At 42.8% G+C, this 25,190-nt stretch overlaps 2 protein-coding genes across 3 annotated transcripts in view; both read right to left on the bottom strand.

Annotated features, from left to right (window-relative positions):
- Positions 1-836, bottom strand: part of WDR33 (WD repeat domain 33) — a 123,854-nt gene extending 123,018 nt beyond the window's left edge. Inside the window, exons 1-2 of the mRNA XM_072788706.1 lie at positions 668-836; positions 163-233 (exon numbers count right to left, since the gene is read on the bottom strand). The gene's annotated coding sequence lies outside the window, so the exon portion shown is untranslated. The remainder of the gene's footprint in view (positions 1-162; positions 234-667) is intronic.
- Positions 837-5,042: 4,206 nt separating this feature from the next.
- POLR2D (RNA polymerase II subunit D) lies at positions 5,043-25,190 on the bottom strand. Of its 2 annotated transcripts, XR_012013047.1 has the most exons (5): positions 25,023-25,176; positions 17,302-17,482; positions 11,005-11,100; positions 9,706-9,844; positions 5,043-5,285 (listed from the first exon to the last, which is right to left on the bottom strand). XR_012013047.1 is itself a non-coding variant. In XM_072788714.1 (4 exons), the coding sequence occupies exons 1-4, from the start codon at positions 25,093-25,095 to the stop codon at positions 9,766-9,768; spliced, it is 429 nt and encodes a 142-aa protein (XP_072644815.1). In that variant the 5' UTR covers positions 25,096-25,190; the 3' UTR covers positions 8,379-9,765. The 2 variants fall into 2 exon arrangements, 1 of the variants encoding a protein (XP_072644815.1); XM_072788714.1 differs by lacking the exon at positions 5,043-5,285 and having other exon boundaries at positions 8,379-9,844; positions 25,023-25,190.

Below are 25,190 nucleotides of genomic sequence, written 5' to 3'. Positions count from 1 at the left end.
CACTCAGTAACATGTGTTGAATGAATAAATGACCTGATGTTGATAAGGTTATATATAAAAGTATTAGAGAGTAGAAGAGCATAAGGGCCTTATGGTGTTTTAAAAATTCTCGAAGTTTCAATAAGTTATATAAAACACTTAACAGTGCATAGCCACAAATACCTGGACTCGAGGGTAGCCTGTCCTGGCTCCTTCTCTATTCGAATGCAAATAAACCTTGGGAGTTCCAGGACCTGTGTATAAACGTGTGTGAGAGAGAAAGAAAAGAGGAGATTCAGCTGGGTAGTACCCCAGGCCCAGACCAGTTACTAAAATATTTAAATATCTTTCTAAGTAACTTCTGACCACTCCCATCTGCCCAGGACCTTATGCTGATCTGGTAATTAGAGACTCAATGTCAGGCTGCACGAATGTCAATGGCCCCTAAGTCGTTAAATATTTTGAAAACCATTCCTGCTCCTGCTTATCGAGGGGCACCTGGGTGGCAGTTAAGCATCAGATTCTTGATTTCAGCTCAGGTTATGATCTCAGGGTTGGGAGATCAAGCTCTGCATCCAGCTCAGTGCAGAGTGGCTTGGGATTCTCTCTCTCTCTGCCCTTCTTCCCCCAAATAAATAAATAAAGTCTTAAAACACACACACACACACACACACACACACACACACACGTTTATGGAAAATCAGAGACTGGCAGAAGCAAGTTTGAAAAACTGAAAAACTGTGAGGTCCGACAAGAGTCGAGCCAGAATCCCGGTTTCGCGGAGAGCTGCCTCTGTGCAATCTTCTACAGGGAGGCAAGCTGTGAGTATGATTATTTAAACCAGCCCATTTTCTGCACGGAGAACAGGACCCGCGGCTAACGGTTTTGTTCTTCCACTTGACAGCCGCATATTACAACTGCCAGCCTCCTCATAGGATTCTGAAATGCAAATAGATGCTAAACCCTGCGGGCAGCCCGCGTGGCCCAGCGGTTTAGCGCCTTCAGCCCAGGGCGTGATCCTGGAGACCCGGGATCGAGCCCCACGTCGAGCCCCACGTCGGGCTCCGGGTGCACGGAGCCTGCTTCTCCCTCTGCCACTCTCTCTGCGTCTCTCATGTATAAATGAGTTTTTTTTTAAATGTTGAAATCTGTGACAACTGCGGCTCGCCAGCTGCAGTGGGCGACTTGGAGGGTTGGCGGCACCACCGGAGGAGGCTCTGAAGCTGCCCACGCCTTCTTAGGACTAGGACTGGACTCGCGTCCCCGCAGCCCTAACCACAAGATCCAGCGTTCCTCGCCAGCTGTGCGGAGGGAAAAGCTGAGTGGCCCCGAGTGAAAGGACACAGGGGAAAGCAGGTAGGAGATTTACCTAAAAGCGAAGCCCGCTGGGAGAGGAGGACCCCACTTGCGTGAGATTCTGGCCAACGGTGACCTCTCGCCGACCTCCTCCCTCATTTTAATACTAAAAGTCACGCCCGGGGGCGGAGATGTAATACGCAAATGAGACGTGGGAGGCACGAGAGAGCCAGTGCACAAGAGCGGGAAAAACAATCTAGGTATCTCCCTTTTACTAAATCTCTTTAAAGCTCGCTGGGTGACCTCTTTGGGAGCCAGCCTGAGGACTCTCCTGCGTTGCTTCCCTTGTGCTGGAGCATAAACTCCAACAAAGCCTCGCTGGAACTCTCCTTCGGCCTGTCAATTTTTAGTATTCAGAGAGCCCAAGGGCTGGTTTGGTATCAGGGCAGGGGGCTGAGGCCTTTGCTCCAGTCTGTCCAGGTGAGTGCAGGCCTGGTAGGCAGGGGTCAGCAGGTGTGACATCCAGAGTTCCGTTGTGGGTGAAGGGAACAGAACTGAGCATTTGGCACTTTCCTGTCTAAGCTGAAGGAGAAGGCAGGTTCAGTTCTTAAGCGTTCCTTTTGGAAGTACAAATGTTTACCCCGTTTTGTATGTTTACTCAACTATCTAATTTTTACTTTAAGTCAAATAAAAAAAATTTTTTTTAAGTAGGTACCACACTCAACATGGAGCTCCAACTCACAACCTCAAGATGGAGAGAGTTCATGCTCTGGGAAGCCTGGGTGGCTCAGTGGTTTAGTGCCTGCCTTTGGCCCAGCACATGATCCTGGAGTCCTGGGATCAAGTCCCACATCGGGTTCCCTGTGTGGAGCCTGCTTTTTCCCTCGGCCTCTCATGAATAAATAAAGTCTTTTTTAAAAAAAAGTTCATGCTCCTCCAGTGGAGCCAACCACGTGTCCCAAAATCAAAAATTTTTTTTTTCCAAAATCAAAATTTTTTTAAGTTTTATGTATTTTTCAAGCCTTATTGAGGTAACTGACATATAATACTGTATTAATGATTATATATATAATTGTACATATATATTATGTGTGCATATGTAAATATATATACATACAAGTGAAATGGTAACCACAATAAGTTTAGTTAACATCCATGACCTCACATAGTTACAGTTTTTTTTCCAGTGGTGACAACTTTCAAGATCTACTCTTGGCAACTTTTAATCATACAATATAGTATTATCTTTTTCAACAATTTATTTATTTTAGAGAGAGAGGGCACAGAAATGGAGGAGGGGCAGGGCAGAGGAGCTTCAAGCAGACTCCTCCCTGACTGCAGGGCCTGACACATACTCTGTCCCATGACCCATGAAATCATGACCTGAGCCCAAACCAAAAACCTGGTGCTTAATCAACTGAGCCACCCAGGTGCACCTACAATATGGTATTATTAACTATGGTCACCCTGCTGTGTATTATATCCCCAGGCCTTCTTTTTTTTTTTAAGATTTATTTATTTATTCATGAGAGACAGAGAGGCAGAGACATAGGTAGAGGGAGAAGCAGGCTCCCCGCAGGAGGCCAATGTGGGACTCGATCCCGGATCCCAGGATCACAACCCGAGCTGAAGGCAGATGCTCAGCCACTGAGCCACCCAGGCATCCCAACGTTGGGTTTTTTAGAATCCACATATAAGTGAGATTATATGGTATTTGTCTTTCTCTGATATTTCACGTAGCATAATGTCCTTAATGTCTATCTAAATCAAAATATTTTGGTTGTAAGCCATTTAGCTTCTGAAAAAAAGCTCACCTGTTTAATAGGTGAGACATATTCCATGAACAGTGACCATAACATACCATACTATTTCTCTCTTGGAAAAAGAATCAGCTCCCGACAGCTTTTTTGGTGTTCCAGATATTTGGTATATAATTTCCAGAAACAGAATCACTAGGTCAGATGTATGAACATTTTTATGGTACTCAACCCATTTTGGGGGATGCTTTTGTTTATACAACCTATGATCCTCTTCCCTCATCTGAGAACACCACCTCCACCTCCCCTCACCCAACCATGTGGTTCCTTATATCTGTAGTTTATAAACTTGGTGACATCGTCTTCACAGGACCAAATCTACTAGCGTACATGCCTGCTTTGTGTGTGCACATTCTCTGCCTTCCTTCGTAAAAAATATATAAACTCTATCCTCTTACTGTGCCTCTCCTCCACTTAGCCACTGGACCCTGTTTCTTTTTCCTCTATGTAAACTTTGTTATTGCACATCTCTTCTATCCCACATGGCAAATTTTTCAGTCCCCCTGGGTCAGTCCCATTGACACATAAACATACACAAGTTCCTTCCACCTCCAATCCTCTTGACCCCCCAGCCTGTCTCCCCTGCCAGCTCCCTCTCCAAAGCTGCTCCCTTCACATAGCGCCCTACAACCCTTCCCTATACAGCCATACACCGCTCTCAGGTCCACTACCTTTTCCTATTTCTCCCAAGCTCCTTCCCACCTTTGGGCCATTACACTTTGTATTCTTTTTTTTTTTTCCCTTCCAAATTTTTTTAAAGGATTTTATTATTTATTTATTTATTTATTTATTTATTCATTCATTCATTCATTCATTCATTCATTCATTCATTCGAGACAGAGAGAGAGGCAGAGAGAAGCAGCAGGATCCTCGCAGGGAGCCCAGAGTGGGACTCTATCCCTGGAACAGGATCATGCCCTAAGCCAAAGGCAGACGCTCAACCGCTGAGCCATCCAGGCATCCCAAGATTTTATTTTTTGGGGAGAGTGCGTGTGTGAGAGAGCACAAGTCAAGTGGTGGAGAGGGAGATCAGGCTGCCCATTGAGTGGGGAGCTCAATGAGGAGCCCAATCCCAAGACCCTGGGATCATGACCTGAGCCAAAGGCAGCTGCTTAACTGACTGAGCTACCCAGGTGCCCCTAAAAAAAAAAAAAGAAGAAAGAAACCTCTATAAAATATCTTCACACTGCCTATGTTCTCTGGTATAAACTTTATTAGTCTGTTGATTGCCTTAAGTGATTTCTTTTTTTTTTTTTTAATTTTTTTATGATAGTCTCACAGAGAGAGAGAGAGAGAGGCAGAGACACAGGCAGAGGGAGAAGCAGGCTCCATGCACCGGGAGCCCGACGTGGGATTCGATCCCGGGTCTCCAGGATCGCGCCCTGGGCCAAAGGCAGGCGCCAAACCGCTGCGCCACCCAGGGATCCCTGTTGATTGCCTTAAGTTAGTGATTTTAACTTTAATGATTTATCACTTTAGAGAGAGAGCAGAAATGGGAGGGGCAAAGGGAGAAGAGAGACTCTCAAGCTGACTCTACACTGAACAAAGAGCCCAACACCCAGGCCAACACAGGACCCAATCTCACAATCCTGAGATTAAGATCTGAGCAGAAACCAAGAGTTAGATGCTCAACTGCACAACCTAGGTGTCCTGTAATTTTAAATTCTTACATCAAGTCTGTCCGTGTTTTTTATTTCTTCTAAGTTTAGGAAGTACTGTTTTCCAAGTACTTGTAACTTCCAGTTGCTTTTGCATATGGAGAAATGTTAAGTTCATTTTATAAGCTCTCCACAAGAATGTATTTAAGACGTGCATGGCTACAAGATGGTGTTGATGTGGCTTGGGAGATAGAAGTAGAACTTACTAAAAGATACCAGTTGTGAAATTGGAAGTATCCTGCCTCTGGGACACATTTATTAGAATTACAAAATATGAGTATTGGAAACCGTAGAAGGTGATAACATCTTGACTTTATTTATTTTTTAAGACTTTATTTATTTATGAGAGACACACACACACACAGAGGCAGAGACACAGGCAGAGGGAGAGGCAGGCTCCATGCAGGGAGCCTGATGTGGGACTCCATTCAGGGTCTCCAGGATCATGCCCTGGGCTGAAGGCGGCACCAAACCACTGAGCCACCCAAGGCTGTCCACATCTTGACTTTTAAATTCAGCATAAGTTACCAGCCCGCTGAAAAGGCAAAATGAATTAGGAAAAGTAGTTATTCACCTTCACTATTGCCAAATGTTTCCTTAAAATCACTTTCATCATTTTGTCTACAAGCAGTAGTAGTACAGGCAGATTTTCTTTTTTTTTCAGGCAGATTTTTATTTTTAAAGATTTTGAGAGACAGAGCACGGGGGACAGAGGGAGAGGGAGAAGCTGACTCCCCATTGGGTGCATAGCACAACCAGGGGGAGTTTGATCCCAGGACTGCCCAAGATCCTGCCCTGACCCAAAGTCAGATGCATAACCAACTGAGCCACCTGGGCACCCCAAGGTAGATTTTCTTTCTTTCTTTCTTGTAAAGATTTATTTATTTATTCATTCAGAGAGAGCGAGAGAGAGGCAGAGACACAGGCAGAGGGAGAAGCAGGCCCCATGCAGGAAGCCCAATGCGGGACTCGATCCCAGGTCTCCAGGATCACACCCCAGGCTGCAGGCGGCACTAAGCCGCTGCGCCACCGGGGCTGCCCCCAAGGTAGATTTTCAAAAGCAGAACTTGTATTACACAAAAAAACTCCGTAATGTATAGAAAATGATGTATATGATTAAACTCCAAATTGTGATTAATGGTCCTATGATTACTGCTGCTTTTGTCAACAGTTAATCTACCTGAAATCCTTCTTTCAGTGGCTTGCAGGACAGCTGTGTTGGTAGCTGAGAGCTGTGTTGTCCAATCCAGTAACCACAGGCCACTAGTAACTATTTAATTTTTTTAATTTAAATTGAGTAAAACTGGGGATCCCTGGGTGGCTCAGCGGTTTAGCGCCTGCCTTCAGCCCAGGACCTGATCCTGGAGACCCGGGATCGAGTCCCACATCGGGCTCCCTGCATGGAGCCTGCTTCTCCCTCTGCCTCTGTCTCTGCATCTCTGTCTCTCATGAATAAATAAAATCTTAAAAAAAAATAAATAAAATGCTGTTCCTGAGTCACACCAGGCTGAAGTGCTCAATAGCTGCATGTGGCTATTATCTCCCATGTTGGACAGGGCAGAGAATGACACCTTTGGCTTGTCATTCAAAGCTGCCAGGTATATTCTGGGCTGCTTGCCCACCACCCTAACTCATGGAACCCTCTGATTTTCTCACTCTGATACATTCTTGCCTCTCCTTGAAGCTCCACACTGACCTTTCTCAAAATAGGGGCTATTTACTCAGCATTTACTATTAAGTGCCTACTCAGTGCTGTGCAAAGCGAAAGGAGTTGCACATAACCCTAGTCTTAAGATTCAGTGGCATACAGACCTGCTTTTCTCTGCTACCATTCACCACCTTCTGCTTCTAGTCCACCCACCTGCACTCCTGGTGACAATCAAGGAAGACTGCAGACGTGTTACTATCAAGTGCTACTTGGGACCCGAGATCTACCTTGTTTGTTTTTATCCAAGCCTGCATACAGGTATTTTTGTCAAGGTTCCTTACAGCAATATAATGGCAGTGACCACATGTCTATTTTTCACAAGTGTCAGTTTAGATCCTTTTTTTTTTAATTTTTATTTATTTATGATAGTCACAGAGAGAGAGAGAGAGGCAGAGACACAGGCAGAGGGAAAAGCAGGCTCCATGCACCGGGAGCCCGACGTGGGATTCGATCCCGGGTCTCCAGGATCACGCCCCGGGCCAAAGGCAGGCGCTAAACCACTGCGCCACCCAGGGATCCCTAGATCCTTTCTTTTTTAAAAAAGATTTGTTCATGATTGAGAGAGAGAGAGAGAGAGAGAGAGAGAGAGAGGCAGAGACACAGGCAGGGGGAGAAGCAGGCTCCATGCCAGGAGCCCAACGCAGGACTCGATCCTGGGTCTCCAGGATTGTGCCCTGAGCCAAAGGCAGGCGCTAAACCGCTGAGCTACCCAGGGATCCCATGCAGTTTAGATCCTTGATGATAACTGCTTTCATTCTAAATTACACCAACACTGGTCTCACCTTTGGCTCGTAACTCACCACAGGAAAATTTAAATATGAACTGAGTATTAGAGATGAGGTGATTCTGGTCAATGTTCCCAAGTGCAATAATGCTACTTACAAATAAAGTATTTTTTAAAATGCACGCTTAAGTATTTCAATCAAGTGTCGAGCTGCTTTCAACTGCATCTTAGCAAAAATAGAGGTGAAGCAAATATTATCTGTTAAATGTAGGTGATGAGCAAATAGGTGATTAAAGTACTGGTCTTTTGAGCTTCCCTGTTTAAATTTTTCATAATAAAAATTGAAAATGTCATACCACTGGCATATCCTGCAGGCTTCAGCAATTTTGCCTTTCATGTTTTCCTTTTTTTATTGCTGAATAGTATTCTGCTATTTAGAATATGTATTTTGTTTATAATTCACCAGTTGGTGGGCATTCAGACTGATCCGTTATTGGCTATTATAATACTACAATGATCAGGGATCCCTGGGTGGTGCAGCGGTTTAGTGCCTGCCTTTGGCCCAGGGCGCGATCCTGGAGACCCGGAATGGAGTCCCACGTCAGGCTCCCGGTGCATGGAGCCTGCTTCTCCCTCTGCCTATGTCTCTGCCTCTCTCTCTCTCTCTGTGTGACTATCATAAATAAAAAAATACTACAATGATCATTCACATGCAAGTCTATGTAGGTGTCAGTGGTTTTATAAATAAGCTTAAAACATTTTGATAAGAATGGCTTGTGCTACTCAGACTTTATTCAGTGATGCTTCTTCAAGCCTTAAGTTGAATAAATATTCATTAAACCAGAATGTCAATTTTCAAGAGAAGTTTCTTCCAGTTAATTTTGCTTTCTGAAGAAGGTTTTCCCCGCCTAAGGATTTTATTTATTTAACAGAGAAAACGAGTGAAGGGGCAGGAGAGGGAGAAGCAGACTCCTCGCTGAGCAGTACCCTGAAATCATGACCTGAGCTGAAGGCAGATGTTTAGCTGACTGAGCCACCCAGGTGGCCCTCAAACTTTGATTTAAAGAAAACGGAGAATAAAAAAAAAAAAAAAAAAAAAGAAAAGAAAAAGGAGAATAATACATGTCAGACACTAATAGGCTCTCTTTAGTAATCTTCTGAAAATATCTACAGAATAGATACATTTATTATCCACATTTTAATTTTTTTTAATTTTTATTTATTTATGATAGTCACAGAGAGAGAAAGAGAGAGAGGCAGAGACACAGGCAGAGGGAGAAGCAGGCTCCACACAGGGAGCCCCATGTGGGACCTGATCCCGGGTCTCCAGGATCACACCCTAGGCCAAAGGCGGGCACCAAACCGCTGAGCCACCCAGGGATCCTTAGAGTATTTATCAAAGAGTTTCCAACAACTAGCTTTACATCGAGTGACTTCACTGTAGTGGCTCAGGAAGGGGCAGGCTCCCTCCTTCCCAATCACCCCATCAGATATCACCTGCTGCTGAGTTGCATGACAGAGTTTGGACTGGACGCCCCATACAAGGAGTCTTCAAAATGTTCAGACCCTCAAGTCTGGCCCATGAAGGAAAAAAAAAAAAATCTTAACCTGGGAGTGAGAAAATAGTGGTTTAGGACCACTGCCTCCAAATCTACATCCTTCAACACTCAAGAAAAAAGGCCCATTACTGATCAACCCCAAGGCTACGAGCCCCCCATGTTTGGCAGTTATCTTCAGGTATAACTACTTTCCCTGGTGAGCTTCTTCCTTGACTTCTGGGTTAAATACAATGATGCCAATGCTGTCTCAGTCATTAACACCATCATCCTTTCTGTAAGAATTTCAGATGATGGTACACGTCTGATTTAATTCTTCCTTTTGTGTTTATATTTGGGGTTCCTTCCTTGTTTCTTTAAAGTAGGCACCAAGCCCAATATGGGGCTTGAACTCACCACCCTGAGATCAAGAGTCACATGCTCTACCAACTGAATCAGCCAAGGGCCCTTTAATTCTTCCTTTTGCATTGAGATAAGACTGTCGTTTCCTGTAGTTTCAAAAACTACAAATACGCTGAAATTAAAACATGAGATCTTAGGAATCAAATTAACACAGGGGCTAAAAAATTAAAATCTTAAAAAAAAAGGGGTGCTTGAATGGCTCAGTCAGTGGAGCCTGCAACTCTTGACCTTGGGGGTAATGAGATCAAGCCCCACACTGGGGGGAGAGACTACTCAAAACAAAACAAAACAGACAAAAAAAAAACAAAGCCAAACACAATCTTAAAACAAAAACAATTTAAAAATAACACAGGTACCAAAACTGTGGTAGAAGGTAGTCACTAGTGTAGCTTATATGCGCATCACCCCTCACGCCTCCCCCTCCAAGAGGGAAGGCCAGGTTACCATGGTCTCGGAGTTAAGTCTAAAACAGCAACCTAAACTGAGACCAAGCTAACTTGTTCTAGCCAAAGGAAGCCCAACTGTCTTCTGCAATAGTATTTCCGTGTAAGTCAGCTCCAGACACCTGGTCAGTGGTGATGGGCTTGGGACACAGTTCCCTCAGCAGTGGAGCAATATTTGGAGACTAATATTGAAAGCTGCGCTTGGTCTGGATATCATCAAGAATCTGCTGTAGCTCCTCATCTTCAAACCGCCCCTCCAAGCTACAAGAAGAAAACCAAAAGAAATCAGTATCTCAGGAATTGACAATGTTCCCTACACTCTTTTGAACACATGCTCATCTTTGAGCACCACTTATACACTTCTCCATTTACCTCTAAACACTGACACCTCTACCTTCAGCTTTATTTCTGCCATTCCTTTTAAACACATATGAAGTGTTTCAAAGATTTAAGAAAGTATAAAAATATGTTAACCCTAACAGCTACCCCTACTTGATTTAGATTTCTTTAATAAACACAACAGGAATAAATTAATGGCTCTGTGTATGCTCCCCCCATTGCAATACCTTCCCCAGAATTAATAACCATTATCCTGCATTTGTATTTATCATTCCTATACATATTTTTAAAATTATTATATACATATATAAAGGTATCTACAAGCCATATGCAGCACTGTTTTCAAACTTTTAAGAAATGACATTGTAATACATTTATCCTGCAAATTTTTTCACTCCGAATTGATTCTGGTATTAGTTATACTCCATATTGTTCCAGTTCATTAATTTTTGCACTGCTACATAAATGATTTATCCATCCTCTCGTTTACTGACTGTCAAGCTTCTGTTATCACTAACACTGCAGTAATGAACATTAGAATACATGCCTCCTTGTAGAATGGTATGAGCTGCTTTTAGGCATGTACCCAGGAATGGATTTTTAGATAACAGGGTATAATCATCTTTAACTTTACTAGATGTAGCCAAACTGCTCTCCAAAGTGACTGTACTAATTTGCACTCCTAGGATCCCTGGGTGGCACAGCGGTTTAGCGCCTGCCTTTGGCCCAGGGTGCGATCCTGGAGACCCGGGATCGAATCCCACGTCGGGCTCCCGGTGCATGGAGCCTGCTTCTCCCTCTGCCTGTGTCTCTGCCTCTCTCTCTCTCTCTCTCTCTCTCTCTCTCTGTGTGACTATCATAAAATAAATAAAAATAATAATAAAAAAGATATAATTTGCACTCCTACCACCAATGTGAGAGATTCAGCTGGTCCACATTTTTGCTAACAGCTGGCATGGCTACAAATCATATTCACACCCTGTTGGTGCTATCTGTCCCGATTTTAAAAATACATACTTTTTAGACAAAGTGATTCTACTTGTAGGAATTTTATACACAGAACTCAGCACAGCGGTGCTTACCTTGGTATCAGTGCCTTTGACTCCTCAGCAGTCTCTGGGCAAAGGTTGGCCAAACAGGCCAACTCAAACTTATGAAGCTTCTTCTGGAGCAACAAGCTGATCATGGTGAAGAAAATCAAAACAAACAAAATCAAAGAATGATGAGTAGGAAAAGAGAATGAAAAGTAGTTAACAAGTATGAAAAAAAAGTAAAGCACTTCCAATTATTTCTACATGGTTAAGCTTGGCTGCAAAATCTACTTTAAATTCACTTCCTGTTCCTATTCTTGGAGAACACAAAGTTACAATGAAATCAGGCAGACACAAAAGCAATCAGAGCACATCAGGCCTGAGAACCCCCTATTTTAACTTTTGAAAAATTACTATGTAATTTACGGACTGTACAACCTTCCCCAAGAATTTATTTTGCTGTTCTCTGCTTTTATCACTGTACCTTGCTTCTTTCAACATTAATTTTATTACAAATACATGATGTTTGTGTATTTTGACTTGGAAGGAAATTCTCTTAAACTTATCTAAAAGTTGATTAAGCGTCTGCCTTCAGCTCAGATCATGATCCCAGAGTCCTGGATGGAGCCCCACATTAGGCTCCCCTGCTCAGTGGGACTCCTGCTTCTCCTTCTCCCTCTGCCTGTTACTCCCCCTGCTTGTGTTTTCTCTCCCTGTCAAATAAATAAAATCTTATAAACTTACCTAAAAAATAAATATAGGCATACCTTACTTTGTACAAATATTTGTGTAAACTGCATCTTCTTTTATTTTTGCATCTTATTTTAAATGCACTTCTATTCTAGTTCAAATTGTCTAAAACACTGTCAAATCTTATCTTGCCTTCTTACACATTTAGCTCTTAAAATAAGAGCTCATCCACAGTAAATCTGGTTTCAGAGACCTTAATTATCTGTTCAGAAACAAAACATTTACTGTGATTATTCTATTATAAGCATTGTAGTTATCATACAAAATTCTGAAAATACAGGACAGAAAAAGAAAAGCTACCCATATCATTACCTAAACAGAATCAATGCTATTATCTTAGTGTACCATTCCAAATACTTTTCTGTTTTAGAATATAAACTCACACATTGTTTCATAACTTTGTCACTCAGTAAAAGCTATCTTAATTTATTTAATATTGTAAACTTACTAACATGGGAAGTTTATAAAATAGTGTATATATCTGTGTGGAGGGATTTGTTATTAAATGAACCTATGCTCAGGGATCCCTGGGCGGCTCAGGGGTTTAGCACCTGCCTTCGGCCCAGGCCGTGATCCTGAAGTCCCATCAGGCCCCGCATCAGGCTCTCTGCATGGAGCCTGTTTCTCCCTCTGCCTGGATCTCTGCCTCTTTCTCACTCTCTGTGTCTCTCATGAATAACTGAATAAAATCTTAAAAAAAAAAAAAAAAAGCTCACTTATAAACAATACAAACACCAAAAAGGTGAAAATAACCTGAAATCCTGAAAAATAACTATTAACATTTTCATGGAGATTCCCCTTCCCTTCCTCTTTATAAAAATTTTTGAGACAATATAATTAAAATAAACAAAAGAGGGAATCCCTGGGTGGCTCAGCGGTTTGGCCCCTGCCTTCAGCCTAGGACATGATACTGGAGTCCCGGGATTGAGTCCCATGTTAGGCTTCCTGCATGGAGCCTGCTTCTCCCTCTGCCTGTGTCTCTCATGAATAAATAAATAAAATCTTTAAATAAAATAAAATAATAAAATAAAAGAAATCGTAACAAATGTTATTCTGATTGGCCTTTTTTCAGTCAACGACACAGAAGTTGTCTTCCACATTAGTACACGAATAACTCCACCCTGAAGACAGCATTCCACCGAAAGGCTGTGGATTTATATACCAAATTTCCTGTTACTGAACATTTCAACGGTTTCCAATTATTCACCATTTTATTTTTTTCTTAAAAGATAAGGAAGACTTTTCTTTTTTTTTTTTTTAAGATTTTATTCATTCATGAGACACACAGAGAGAGGCAGAAACATAGACAGATGGAGAAGCAGGCTCCATGCAGGGAGCCCGATGCAGAACTCGATCCCAGGATCCAGGGATCATGTCCTGAGCCAAAGGCAGATGCTCATCCACTAAGCCACCCAGATGCCCCAAAGAAAAGAATTTCAAGCAGACTCCCCGCTGAGTGCAGAGCCCAACAAAATACTCATTCTCTTGGGACACCTGGGTGGCTCTGCAGTTGAGCGCCTGCCTTCCGCTCAGGGCGTGATCCTGAGGTCCCTGGATCGAGTCCCACGTCGGGCTCCCTGCATGGAGCCTGCTTCTCCCTCTGCCTGTGTCTCTGCCTCTTTGTCTCTCATGAATAAATAAACAAAGTTAAAAAAAAACAAAAACAAAAAACCTCATTCTCACGACCCTGAGATCATGACCTGAGTCTAAACCAAGAGTCAGAAGCTGCCCATACCCCAGTAGGTGCCCCTCCAATTTACCATTTTAATTTTTTTTTTAATTTTTATTTATTTATGATAGTCACAGAGAGAGAGAGAGAGAGGCAGAGACACAGGCAGAGGGAGAAGCAGGCTCCATGCACCGGGAGCCCGACGTGGGATTCGATCCCGGGTCTCCAGGATTGCGCCCTGGGCCAAAGGCAGGCGCCAAACCGCTGCGCCACCCAGGGATCCCCAATTTACCATTTTAATAATGTTTTGAACATCATGTATACTTCTGTGTGTACCTGATTGATTACTATGTGGGTTTTTTTTTTTTTTTTTAAGATTTTATTTCTTTATTCATGAGAGACACAGAGAGACGCAGAGACACAGGCAGAGGGAGAAGCAGGCTCCATGCAGGGGAGCCCAATGTGGGACTCGATCCCGGGACCCCAGGGTCACACCCTGAGCCAAAGGCACTCATCTGCTGAGCCACCCAGGCATCCCAATTATTATGTGTTTTAAAGAGAAATTCCTGGGGATCCCTGGGTGGCGCAGCGGTTTGGCGCCTGCCTTTGGCCCAGGGCGCGATCCTGGAGACCTGGGATCGAATCCCACATCGGGCTTCCGGTGCATGGAGCCTGCTTCTCCCTCTGCCTATGTCTCTGCCTCTCTCTCTTTCTCTCTCTGTGACTATCATAAATAAATAAAAATTAAAAAAAAATTAAAAAATAAATAAAAAAAATAAAGAGAAATTCCTAGAGGTTGAATTACCTAGTCAAAGAATATGAGTCTTGAGAGAGAGAGTGCCCTAGAAGTGCTTTACCAGTACACACTTCCACTAGCAATAAATACTATTTCCCCTACTCATTACATGTAGGTTTCTCAATGTTTAACCTTTTCAAATCTACTTACCTCTTTTACTATTTCTTTGATTTCCTTCAAGATGAGCATTATTTCATGTGAATTAGCTAGCCATTTGAAGTTCTCATTCAAACTGAGCCTCTAATTGGAGACTGTACATTTTTAAAAACTGGTGTCATCTCTTTATTAATTCTTTGTTGGGAGTTTTTAATATTAAGGATATAAAAAAATTAAGGCTATCAATCCTTTCCCCATTTATTTACACTTACATTTTGCATATGGCATTTAACTTGATGTAGGGAAGTTTAAAGATTTTTATACAAATTCATTTATTCACTATTTATATTTAGTGCCTACAATCAGGTTACACAGTGATGAATATAACCAAGTTCCTGCTCTCACAAAGCTTATATTCTACTAGTCAATCAAGTTTCCCCTCATTTAAAAGTCTTACTAACCACAGCCAAAATAATACAAACATTCATATTATCACAAAGCACTTTTATTCACCATGGTTTGTATTCAAATCCTTAATTCCTTAGGAATTAAGTTTGGTATAAGGTATAGGTTTTGAACTTTGTTTTAAAATATTTCCCCTCGGGCAGCCCGGGTGGCTCAGCGGTTTAGCGCCACCTTCAGCCCAGGGTCTGATTCCGAAGACCTGGGATCGAGTCCCACGTCAGGCTCCCTGCATGGAGCCTGTTTCTCCCTCTGCCTGTGTCTCTGCCTCTCTCTCTCTCTCTCTCTGTGTATCTCTCATGAATAAATAAATAAAATCTTTATAAAAAAAAATAAAATATTTCCCCGTTAGGGGTACCTGGGTGGCTTAATTGGTTATGCCTCGGACTCTTGATTCTGACTCAGGACATGGACTCAGGGTCTTGAGATGAGCTCACAGTGGGCTCCATGCTAGGTGGGGAGCCTGCTTAAGATTCTCTCTTTCCCTCCCCTCTGCTCTTCCCCCCCCCCTGAGTGCTTTCACTCGCTCTCTAAGTTATAAAAAAAATTATTTCCCTCTGATCTATTCTTTTTTTTTTTTTTTTTTTTAAGATTTATCCATTTATTTGTTCAGAGAGAGCGAAGAGAGAGGCAGAGACACAGGCAGAGGGAGAAGCAGGCTCCATGCAGGGAGCCCGATGCAGGACTCGATCCCGGGTCTCCAGGATCCACCCCAGGCTGCAGGCGGCGCTAAACCGCTGCGCCGCTGCGCCACCGGGGCTGCCCCCTCTGATCTATTCTCATGCCAAAGTGTCACCACTTTAATTGCTATCAGTTGTTTTTTTTTTGTCGTTAAGATTTTATTTATTTTCATTAGAGACACAGAGAAAGGCAGAGACATAGGCAGAGGGAGAAGCAGGCCCCCTGCAGGGAGCCCAATGGGGGACCTGATCCCGGAATCACACCCTGAGCCAAAGGCAAACGCTCAACCACTGAGCCACCCAGTCGTCCCAATTGCTATCAGTTTTTAATGTGTTTTACATCTTTTAGGACGAATTCTCCCCTTCATATTTCTCAAAAAAAATTTTTTTTTTTGACAATTCTTACAAGAGCCTAATGCAGGGCTCCATCTCATGACACTGTGATCATGACCTTAACTGAAATCAAGAGTCAGTCATTCAACCAAGCCACCCAGGCGCTCCCAGAATGGCACTAAATGTATACATTAATTTGGGGAGAACCAACATGTTTAAAATACTGAATGTGTAAGTCTACTTTCATCTGTCCAGGTCATCTCCTAGGCCCAACAGCTTGTAGTTTTGCTCGGAAGCTCTGCAAATTTCCCTCCAATCTTTTCTCCATGCGTACATTCACTTTTTAGAACAGATTATTCTTCATATACAATTTTATCACCTTCATTTTCTGCACACTTAACGTGGGAACATCTTTCGATTTCATTTTCTACCACAATTTGAATGACCATATATTCACCAAATGATTTACCACTATTTATTTAATTACTGTTGAATGTTTAACGTTTCTCCCTGTCCTTGGCTATTATAAGTAGCTCTCTGAAAAGTATCTGTGTATATACATCTTTTTTTGTATACCTGCTTTTCCTAAGGACAGTACTTCTCAAACATTTTCACCAGAGCAGAGCACACAAGTATCCCTAGGTGACCTGGGGGGCACAGGCTCAAATGACTTTCTGCATCTGTAAGGTTTTAAGTCTTGTAATTTAATTCAGGAATTCACATATATTTTTTGTTCTATTCAACAATATGCTGGTATCTGTTTGTTTTAATGTAGAAGTCTTTTAAATCACCTACCATCAAATAAAACTGATGTTTGAAGATGTGTTTTTTTCCTGTGGCTTCCTATATGCCTTAGTACATCATGTTTTTCCAGGTTACCCAATTTGAGACGCAATGCCTTAGAAAAAAATGCTAAAGGCTGCCTTCTGAGAAGTACAGCAAAGATTCAGAAAGAATGCTCCTGATTTATACTTAATTACATATAAAGATCCTGAAGACATTTTAAATAAATAAGCCCACTTTATTAAAAAAAACTCACAAAACACTGTTATGTGTTATATATATATATATTTTTTTTTATACATATATAAAATATATATGTGAATACATGGAAAAGATCTGGAAGGCTAATAACCAACTAACAGTGGTTACTGTGCAGGATGACCACTGGGATTTTAGGTATGTGGAAAGGTGGCCAAAAAGAATTTTGATCTCATAAGCAATTTTTAAATTTCAGACAGATATTATTTTTCTTACATTAAAGGTACAGATGATGACCATGGGATGGCAGTGCTGGCAGTGGCAGTAGAAGCAAAAGCATTTTACACAGATGTCCAACAGTTTGGATTTTTTTTTTTTTTATGATAGTCACAGAGAGAGAGAGAGAGAGAGGCAGAGACACAGGCAGAGGGAGAAGCAGGCTCCATGCACCGGGAGCCTGACGTGGGATTCGATCCCGGGTCTCCAGGATCGCGCCCTGGGCCAAAGGCAGGCGCCAAACCGCTGTGCCACCCAGGGATCCCAACAGTTTGGATTAATAAAAACTTTCTTTTAGCACTCACCTACGGACACTGGCAATGGTCTCTCTGTTTTTGAAACGGCTGAAACGGGCTGTATAATTTAAAGTTTTCATGAAGACCTCAGAAAGTTCCTGTTCATCCTCTGCACTCTCATTCTGTTGCTTTCGATGCTCCAGAAGCATATGAACTTCTGAATTTAGTAATGTCTCCGCTGTTTCAAACTCTATTTGTGAGAAGCATAAATGTCAGCTGAAAGTATTCCTTCAAAAGACAGCTTCTAAATGTTCATTTTGCCTTCAAGACTAGCAGCAAATTTCTGTCCCTGCATAAATCCAGAGGCCCAATATCCCACAGCTTTATCTTCATCCAGACCAGTCTACCACAAGGGACAGTAGAGTTCATGAGATACTAACACTTAGCTCAGTCCAGCTAGACAGTTTCTAACATCAAAGAACCTGACCTGGATGTGCTACAACACAGGATGTGTGTTGTGATATGTCACAACAATGACATATCATTATCCTATAATAACACATCATTACCCTAATTAGGCCAGTTAGGATTTTCAAAATAGAGCATAATCAACAATTATTTCTCTGTAGCTTGCATGAACTGATAATCTAGTTCCACAATACTAATATTATACTCAAAACTTTAAGAATTATTACATCTTAGGGAGGGCCAAGTATTTGGAAACACACATTAATAATGCATCCCAAATTCTATTTTTGTACCTGTACAAATCTGTTATTTACTCATTCACCCAGATCACTACCTATTACATACTATTGGACTTGTCCCTACCCTTGGGCAGCCCGGGTGGCTCAGCGGTTTAGTGCCGCCTTCAGCCCAGGGCCTGATCCTGGAGACCCGGGATCAAGTCCCATGTCAGGCTCCCTGCATGGTGCCTGCTTCTCCCTCTGCCTCTGCCTCTCTCTCTCTGTGTGTCTCTCGTGAATAAATAAATAAAATCTTTAAAAAATAAATAAAAAATAAGTCCCTACCCTCTAGATTTCATAATCTTATGTTGTTCCCCAACTAAACCTACTTCAAGGGATCCCTGGGTGGCGCAGCGGTTTAGCGCCTGCCTTTGGCCCAGGGCACGATCCTGGAGACCCGGGATCGAATCCCACGTCGGGCTCCCGGTGCATGGAGCCTGCTTCTCCCTCTGTCTGTGTCTCTGCCTCTCTCTCTCTCTCTGTGACTATCATAAATAAAAAAAAAAAAAAAAAAAAAAATAAACCTACTTCAAATATTTACTATCACACAAATCTTGTAACTAATTTTTTTAGCTTCAAGTTTTTATTTAAATTCCAGCTAACATACAGTATATTATTATTTTCAGGTGTATAATTTAGTGATTCATCATTTACAGATGACACCCAACAAGTGCCCTCTTTAATACCCATTCCCCATTTAACTTATCCCCCCCTCCCCTCTAGCAACCCTTAGTTTTTTTTGTTGTTGTTGTTGTTTTTTTTTAGCAACCCTTAGTTTTGTCTCCGTAGTTAAATGTCTGTTTTTTTTCCTCCTATGTTCATCTGTTTTGTTTCTTAAATTCCATGTGAGTGAAATCACATAGTATTTGTCTTTCTCTGACTTATTTTGCTTAGCATGATACTCTAGGTCCATCTACATTGTTGCAAATGGCAAGATTTCATTCTTTTTTATGGCTGAATCATATTCCATTGTGTATGTGTGTCACATCTTTATCCATTCATCAGCCGATGGACATTTGGGCTCAACCTTGATACACATTTAAAAATAATCCTCTTCATTAATAAATAAATATTTAAAATATTAAATTAAAAATTAAAATAATAAGAGTCCTCTTGGGACACATGGGTGGCTCAGCAGCGGGCATCTACCTTCGGTCCAGGTTGTGATCCTGGGGAGGGGTCCGGGGATCGAGTCCCACGTCAGGTTCCTTGCATGGAGCCTGCATCTCCCTCTGCCTCTCTCTCTCTCATGAATAAATAAAATCTTTAAAAGTAATAATAATCCTCTTCTTGAATAGGAAGAATACCAGTGAGCAAACTTTAAAAACTGGATTTGGGCAGCCCCTGTGGCCCAGTGGTTTAGCACTGCCTTTGGCCCAGGGCATGATCCTGGAGACCTGGGATCGAGGCCCACGTCAGGCTCCCGGTACATGGAGCCTGCTTCTCCCTCTGCCTGTGTCTCTGCCTCTCTCTCTGTGTCTCTCATGAATAAATAAAATTAAAAATAAAATAAAATAAAATAAAAACTGGATTTATTTATTTTTAAAAGTTTATTTATTCATGAGAGAGGCAGAGACACAGGCAGAGGGAGAAGCAGGTTCCATGCAGGAAGCCCAATGAGGGACTCGATCCTGAGACTCCAGGATCACGCTCTGAGTCAAAGGTAGACGCTCAACTGCTGAGCCACCCAGGTGTCCCTAGAATTGGTTTCTGACTGTTCCTTATCAGTGAGTTCCTCCACAGTAGGAACTGTTCATAAACATAGATTCATGTTTCTAATCCCACACTGAGGAATAATAATGAGGAAAATCCAAAATTACTTACAATTTAGCATTTCCATGGGTCATGGGTATGTTTACTATTGGGAAATCACTAACACCATCTGAGTAATGCCTCTTTCTCAGGCCAGGTGACAAGAACTTCCACTCTGCTTCCACAACCATCTGTGGGCTGGGTGTGTATGTGGGGTGGGGGGAACAATATTTTTACTTGAAAAGTTCTCATTACTCCTAAATCTAATAGGCACCAAAAAGGTATTTTCTACCAGAGGTCAGCAGAGTTTAAGCAAGAGGAACCTCTCAGAGCTAATTCCTGTCCAGTGCAGGTCACTGCCCATTCTGTATCGATGCAGTGGTGTACAAATAAACTACTGCTTCAGAGCAATGAATCAAGAGGACATGAAATATTAGGTGTATGGTTCCAGGGGTGCCTGGGTGGCTCCATGGTTGAGAGTCTGCCTTCAGCTCACATTGTGATCCTGGGGTCCTGGGATTGAGTCCTGTAGCAGGCTCCCCACAGGCAGCCAGCTTCTTCCTCTGCCTCTCTGTGTGTCTCATGAATAAATAGAATCTTAAAAAAAAAAAAAAAAAGGAGTGTATGGCTCCAAATCTCCGAAGTGACAGTCACAAGTGACATGATAGGAGGAAAAAGCAGCAACAGCACCTAAATAATGGATTAGTCTCAGCTTCTGAGGCTGTAGCATTAATGCCACAGGGGCACTTGTGTGGCTCAGTTGGTTAAGCATCTGCCTTTGGCTCAGGTCACAATCTCAGGGTCCTGGGATGGAGCCCTGCATCAGGCTCCTTGCTCAGCAGGAGGCCTGCTTCTGTTTCTTCCTCTTCCTACTGCTCCCCCTCTGTGGGCTCTCTCTTTCATCAATAAATAAAATCTTAGCCAAAAAAAGAAAAGAGAAGAGAAGAGAAGAGAAGAGAAGAGAAGAGAAGAGAAGAGAAGAGAAGAGAAGAGAAGAAGAGGAAATCAAGAGTCTAAGCCAGAGTTACTAACAAGAATCATCTCCCAAGTTTATTACAGCTATTGATGTTTTTAAGGCTTCTGGAAAATGGGCCCAATGAAAGATGCTTCACTTTCTGTACTAAGTAAAATGTACCTGTTAAAACAGGATAGCGCTTTCAGGACACCAGGAGGCCAGTCACCTGCCCCCATTCCTCACTCACGGTAATGTCCAAGTACTATTTACACATCACTCTCACTCCTTTCAAACAATGAAAGACCAAAGCAGCCAAACCAGGTATGTTATTCTTCCTCTGCACTGGTATTTTAAGAATAGCCACAATTTATTAATTCCCGTTCCTGTAAGAAAGAAAAATATTCCTTGGCCTGTACCTCAACTGTGAATGTTCTTGAGGACACTCCATTACAACCATTATGGTAAAGGTGGCAACTTCAGATGATCTTCTCATATTACATATTTTTCTCTCTGGTACAAAATGTTCTAGGGGATTTCTTTAGCTGAGGGAACGGAGAAATGGGGATCATATTGGAGTGTATGGTTCCAGGGATGCCTGGGTGGCTCAGTGGTTGAGCCTCTGCCTTTGGCTCAGGGCGTGATCCTGGGTCCTGGGATCGAGTCCTATACCAGGCTTCCTGTAGGAGCCTACTTCTCCCTCTGCCTAGGTTTCTGCCTCTGTGTGACTTTCATGTATAAAAAAAATCTTTAAAAAAAAAAAAAAGAGAGAGAGAGGATCCCTGGGTGGCTCAGAGGTTTAGCCTCTGCCTTTGGCCCAGGGCACGATCCTGGAATCCCAGGATCGAATCCCATGTTGGGCTCCCTGCATGGAGCCTGCTTTTCCTTCTGCCTGTGTCTCTGCTTCTCTCTGTGTCTCTCATGAAAAAATAAATAAGATCTTAAAAGAGAGAGAAAAAGAGAGAGAGAGAGAGAGAGAGAGATGCAGGTGGCTCAGTGGCTGAGCCTCTGCCTTCGGCTCAGGGTGTGATCCTGGAGTCTTGGGATTAAGTCCCACATCAGGTTCCATGCAGGGAGCCTGCTTCTCCCCCCTTTACCTGTGTCTCTGGGTCTCTTGTGGATAAAAAAAATTTTATTTTTCTGGCAAACATGCTGTGAAAACTAACTACAAACTCTCAAGACGCTTTCAGTTGCCTCACCTGTTCTTCCATCCCACAGAATTAGCACACATTTGTTTGCTTTCTATCTACAGCAAAGGCTTTCCTTATCTTTTAAGTACTTACTGTTGTTTCTATGTATCTTCACATATATTTTTTAAAGCAAAGTATACCTCCAGGGGATCCCTGGGTGGCGCAGCGGTTTGGCGCCTGCCTCTGGCCCAGGGCGCGATCCTGGAGACCCGGGATCGAATCCCACATCGGGCTCCCGGTGCATGGAGCCTGCTTCTCCCTCTGCCTGTGTCTCTGCCTCTCTCTCTCTCTGTGACTATCATAAATAAATAAAAAATTTAAAAAATATTTAAAAAAAAAAAAAAAAAAAAAAAAAAAAAAGTATACCTCCAACATAGGGGTGGTTCCACCCCTGACCTCGAGATTAAGAGTAGCATGCTCTACCAACGGAGCAAACCAAGCGCTCCCATATTCCCTTTTATTTATTTATTTATTTATTTAATTTTATTTTTTTAAAGATTTTATTTATTTATTCATGAGAGACACACAGAGAGGCAGAGACACAGGCCGAGGGAGAAGCAGGCTCCCTGCAGGAAGCTCGATGTGGGACTCAATCCTGGGACTCCAGGATCACACCCTTAGTCAAAGGCAGATGCTCAACCACTGAGCCACCCAGGCGTCCCCCCTTTTATTTAAAAGATTTTATTTATTTATTTGAAAGAGAGACAAGCGGGGGGGAGGGGCAGAGGAGAGGAAGCAGTAGACTCCCCATTGAGCAGAGAACTGGACAAGTGTCTAGATCCCAAGACCCCAGGATCATGACCTGAACCAAAGGCAGACAGACGCTTAACTCACTGAGCAACTCAGAAGTCCCCCATCTTCAGATAGTCTAAACTACATAAAAATCATTGTGTAGGGGATGCCTGGGTGGCTCAGCGGTTAAGCGTCTGCCTTTGGCTCAGGACATGATCCTGGAGCCCCGGGATCGAGTTCCACATCGGACTCCCTGCATGGAGCCTGCTTCTCCCTCTGCCTGTGTCTCTGCCTCTCTTCTCTCTGTATCTCTCATGAATAAATAAAATCTTTAAAAAATAAAAATAAAAAAATAAAAATAAATAAAAATCACTGTGTATCCCCATATGAGCTGAGAAGTTAAACAGATATTCCAAACTCTGACACACTGTTAACTGACAGAATCTAAGGTCTAATTATACCTAATTCAACAAAATTTTCATGTACCAGATGTTACCTTTTATCAAAATAAATATTTTGTGCAAAAAAAATAAATAAAAAGTACCCAGACAAAACCCAAGCACAAAAAACTGGCTTAATTTATCATATATTAAGAGACCATCTCCCAGTGAGTTATCACACATTAAAAAAATAAACATATACTTTTATTATGCCAGAAACTTTCATGAGGCTATCCTACGGAAATATTTGACCTTGAGTCAATGAAATAAAAAATTGGAAGCAACCTATATGTCTATCAACAGATAAAAAAAAAAGTATTATGGTAAACCATTAAGTATTTCTCACCCTTTAAAAGAACATGATGGGGCACCTGGCTGGCTCAGTCCATAGAGCATGGGACACCCGATCTCAGGGTTGTGAGCTCAAGCCCCACATTGGGCCTAGAGCTGCTTTAAAAACAAAACAAAACAAAACAAAACAAAAAAAAACAGGACAGTTCTACATAATATATCATCAAAATTTTAAAAGGCTATAGCATTCCTCTTGCATAATCTCATTTTTACAAAGAAAAAATTGTACATAAATATTTATTCATAAACATAAAATTAGCTTGGAACGGTAAGTACTAATTGTGTACAGTATTCCCTCTGGGTGAAAGGGTGTGGAGTTTCACTTTTTCCTATGTATGCAATAATTTTAAAACAGGTGGGTATTGTTAAGGTTTCCCGTATTTACTTGCATTCTTCAGTACCTGTAAAATATGGTATTTTAAAATCTTAAGCTTCCTGCTTATTTTCGGTTTCTAAATTACAAATAAAGTACATCTCACTGCACAAAGAAAGTTCACTGACAACAAAAATGTGCTGTACTTGTAGCCTTCTGACCAAACTCTAGCCAGGCTCCTCTGAGCCCTGCTTTTGGGCCTCATATGTGGCCCAGAAGGACATGAACAAAATACTGACACAATTTCTAATTGCCTAGGTTGACTCTTTAAAGCGCCTACCAATATGTTGGGAGATTGAATTCAAATTAAAAAAATGCAATAAAAAAAATAAAGCGCCTACCGAGCTGAAAACTGACAGCTGTCGTTAATAATTTACGGCTTGTCCCAGCCAACACCTAGAGACAGGGCCCGTCTCTGAGTTCAGAGAAGAGCTGTGGGAGAGCGGAAGCCTAAATTCCATAAGCGCCAGTTAACATAAATGACATAAACCCTCAAATGGGTTTCAAATGCACCAATCCCCCTTTCCGCGTTTTTTAATTTTTCACTTCCTTGATCTACGGAGACGCGGCAACCCCTTCGTTCCTTCGTTCTCCTTTAAAACGCCCAATCACCTCCGTACAAACAGAAACTGAGTTCAGTCCACGCTAGCCTCTTTTCCCTATTACAATCGTGCCCGAATTTCATTTTTATTTTTTTAAAGCAGGCTCCTCGCGCAAGCTCGTGACCCGGAGCTTAAGACCAGCAAGCTAGGGCTGCCTGGGTGGCTCAGTGGTTGAGCGTCCGCCTTTGGCGCAAGTCATGACCAGAAATCCAGTCCCGGCGCCAGGTCCCCGTCCCCTGGCCCTGCCTCTCCACCCTGTATGCGCGCCCTCTCGAAAGAAAATAGGAAAAAAAAAAAAAAAAAAAAAAAAAAAGCCTGGCATGCTGTACGGGTTGAGCCGGCCAGACGCCCCAGCCCCCTTACTAAAGTCTGTCCTTCTCACCTTAACCAGAGTGGGCTTTGTTCATCCTCGTCTATTTCTGCAGCACTTGGTGGTTCATCACATACAATAAACGACTTAAACGAGTAAAAAGGAGCCAACGGCTCCAGGATAGAGGCTGGAATCCCGCTGGCCCCTGTCGAGGCACCGTGGCCCGCGGGGGCCCCCTCCCGCCACATCCCCATCCTCTCTGCCCCTGCCCGTCCGTGGGGACGCCAGGCCTGCGGCGAACACGCGGGACAGCCGGGAGCAGCCGCGCAGCCCCAGCCCCACCTTTGGGAAAGATGAGCTGTGAGGCATCCTCCTCGACGTCGCCCGCCCGCGGATCGCTACCTCCAGCCGCCATGGGCACACCGCGCCGGGGTCCACGCGCGGGCCGCCGAACGCGCACGCCGGAAGCGCAGGGGCGCGGGGCTCGGCCCCGGAAGGGGCGTGGCCGAC

The sequence above is a fragment of the Canis lupus genome, chromosome 20 (assembly GCF_048164855.1).
Source record: "Canis lupus baileyi chromosome 20, mCanLup2.hap1, whole genome shotgun sequence".
In the NCBI taxonomy this organism is placed as follows: Eukaryota; Metazoa; Chordata; class Mammalia; order Carnivora; family Canidae; genus Canis; species Canis lupus.
Note: the sequence above shows the minus strand (reverse complement) of the source record. Positions and strands in the feature narration are given on the sequence as shown.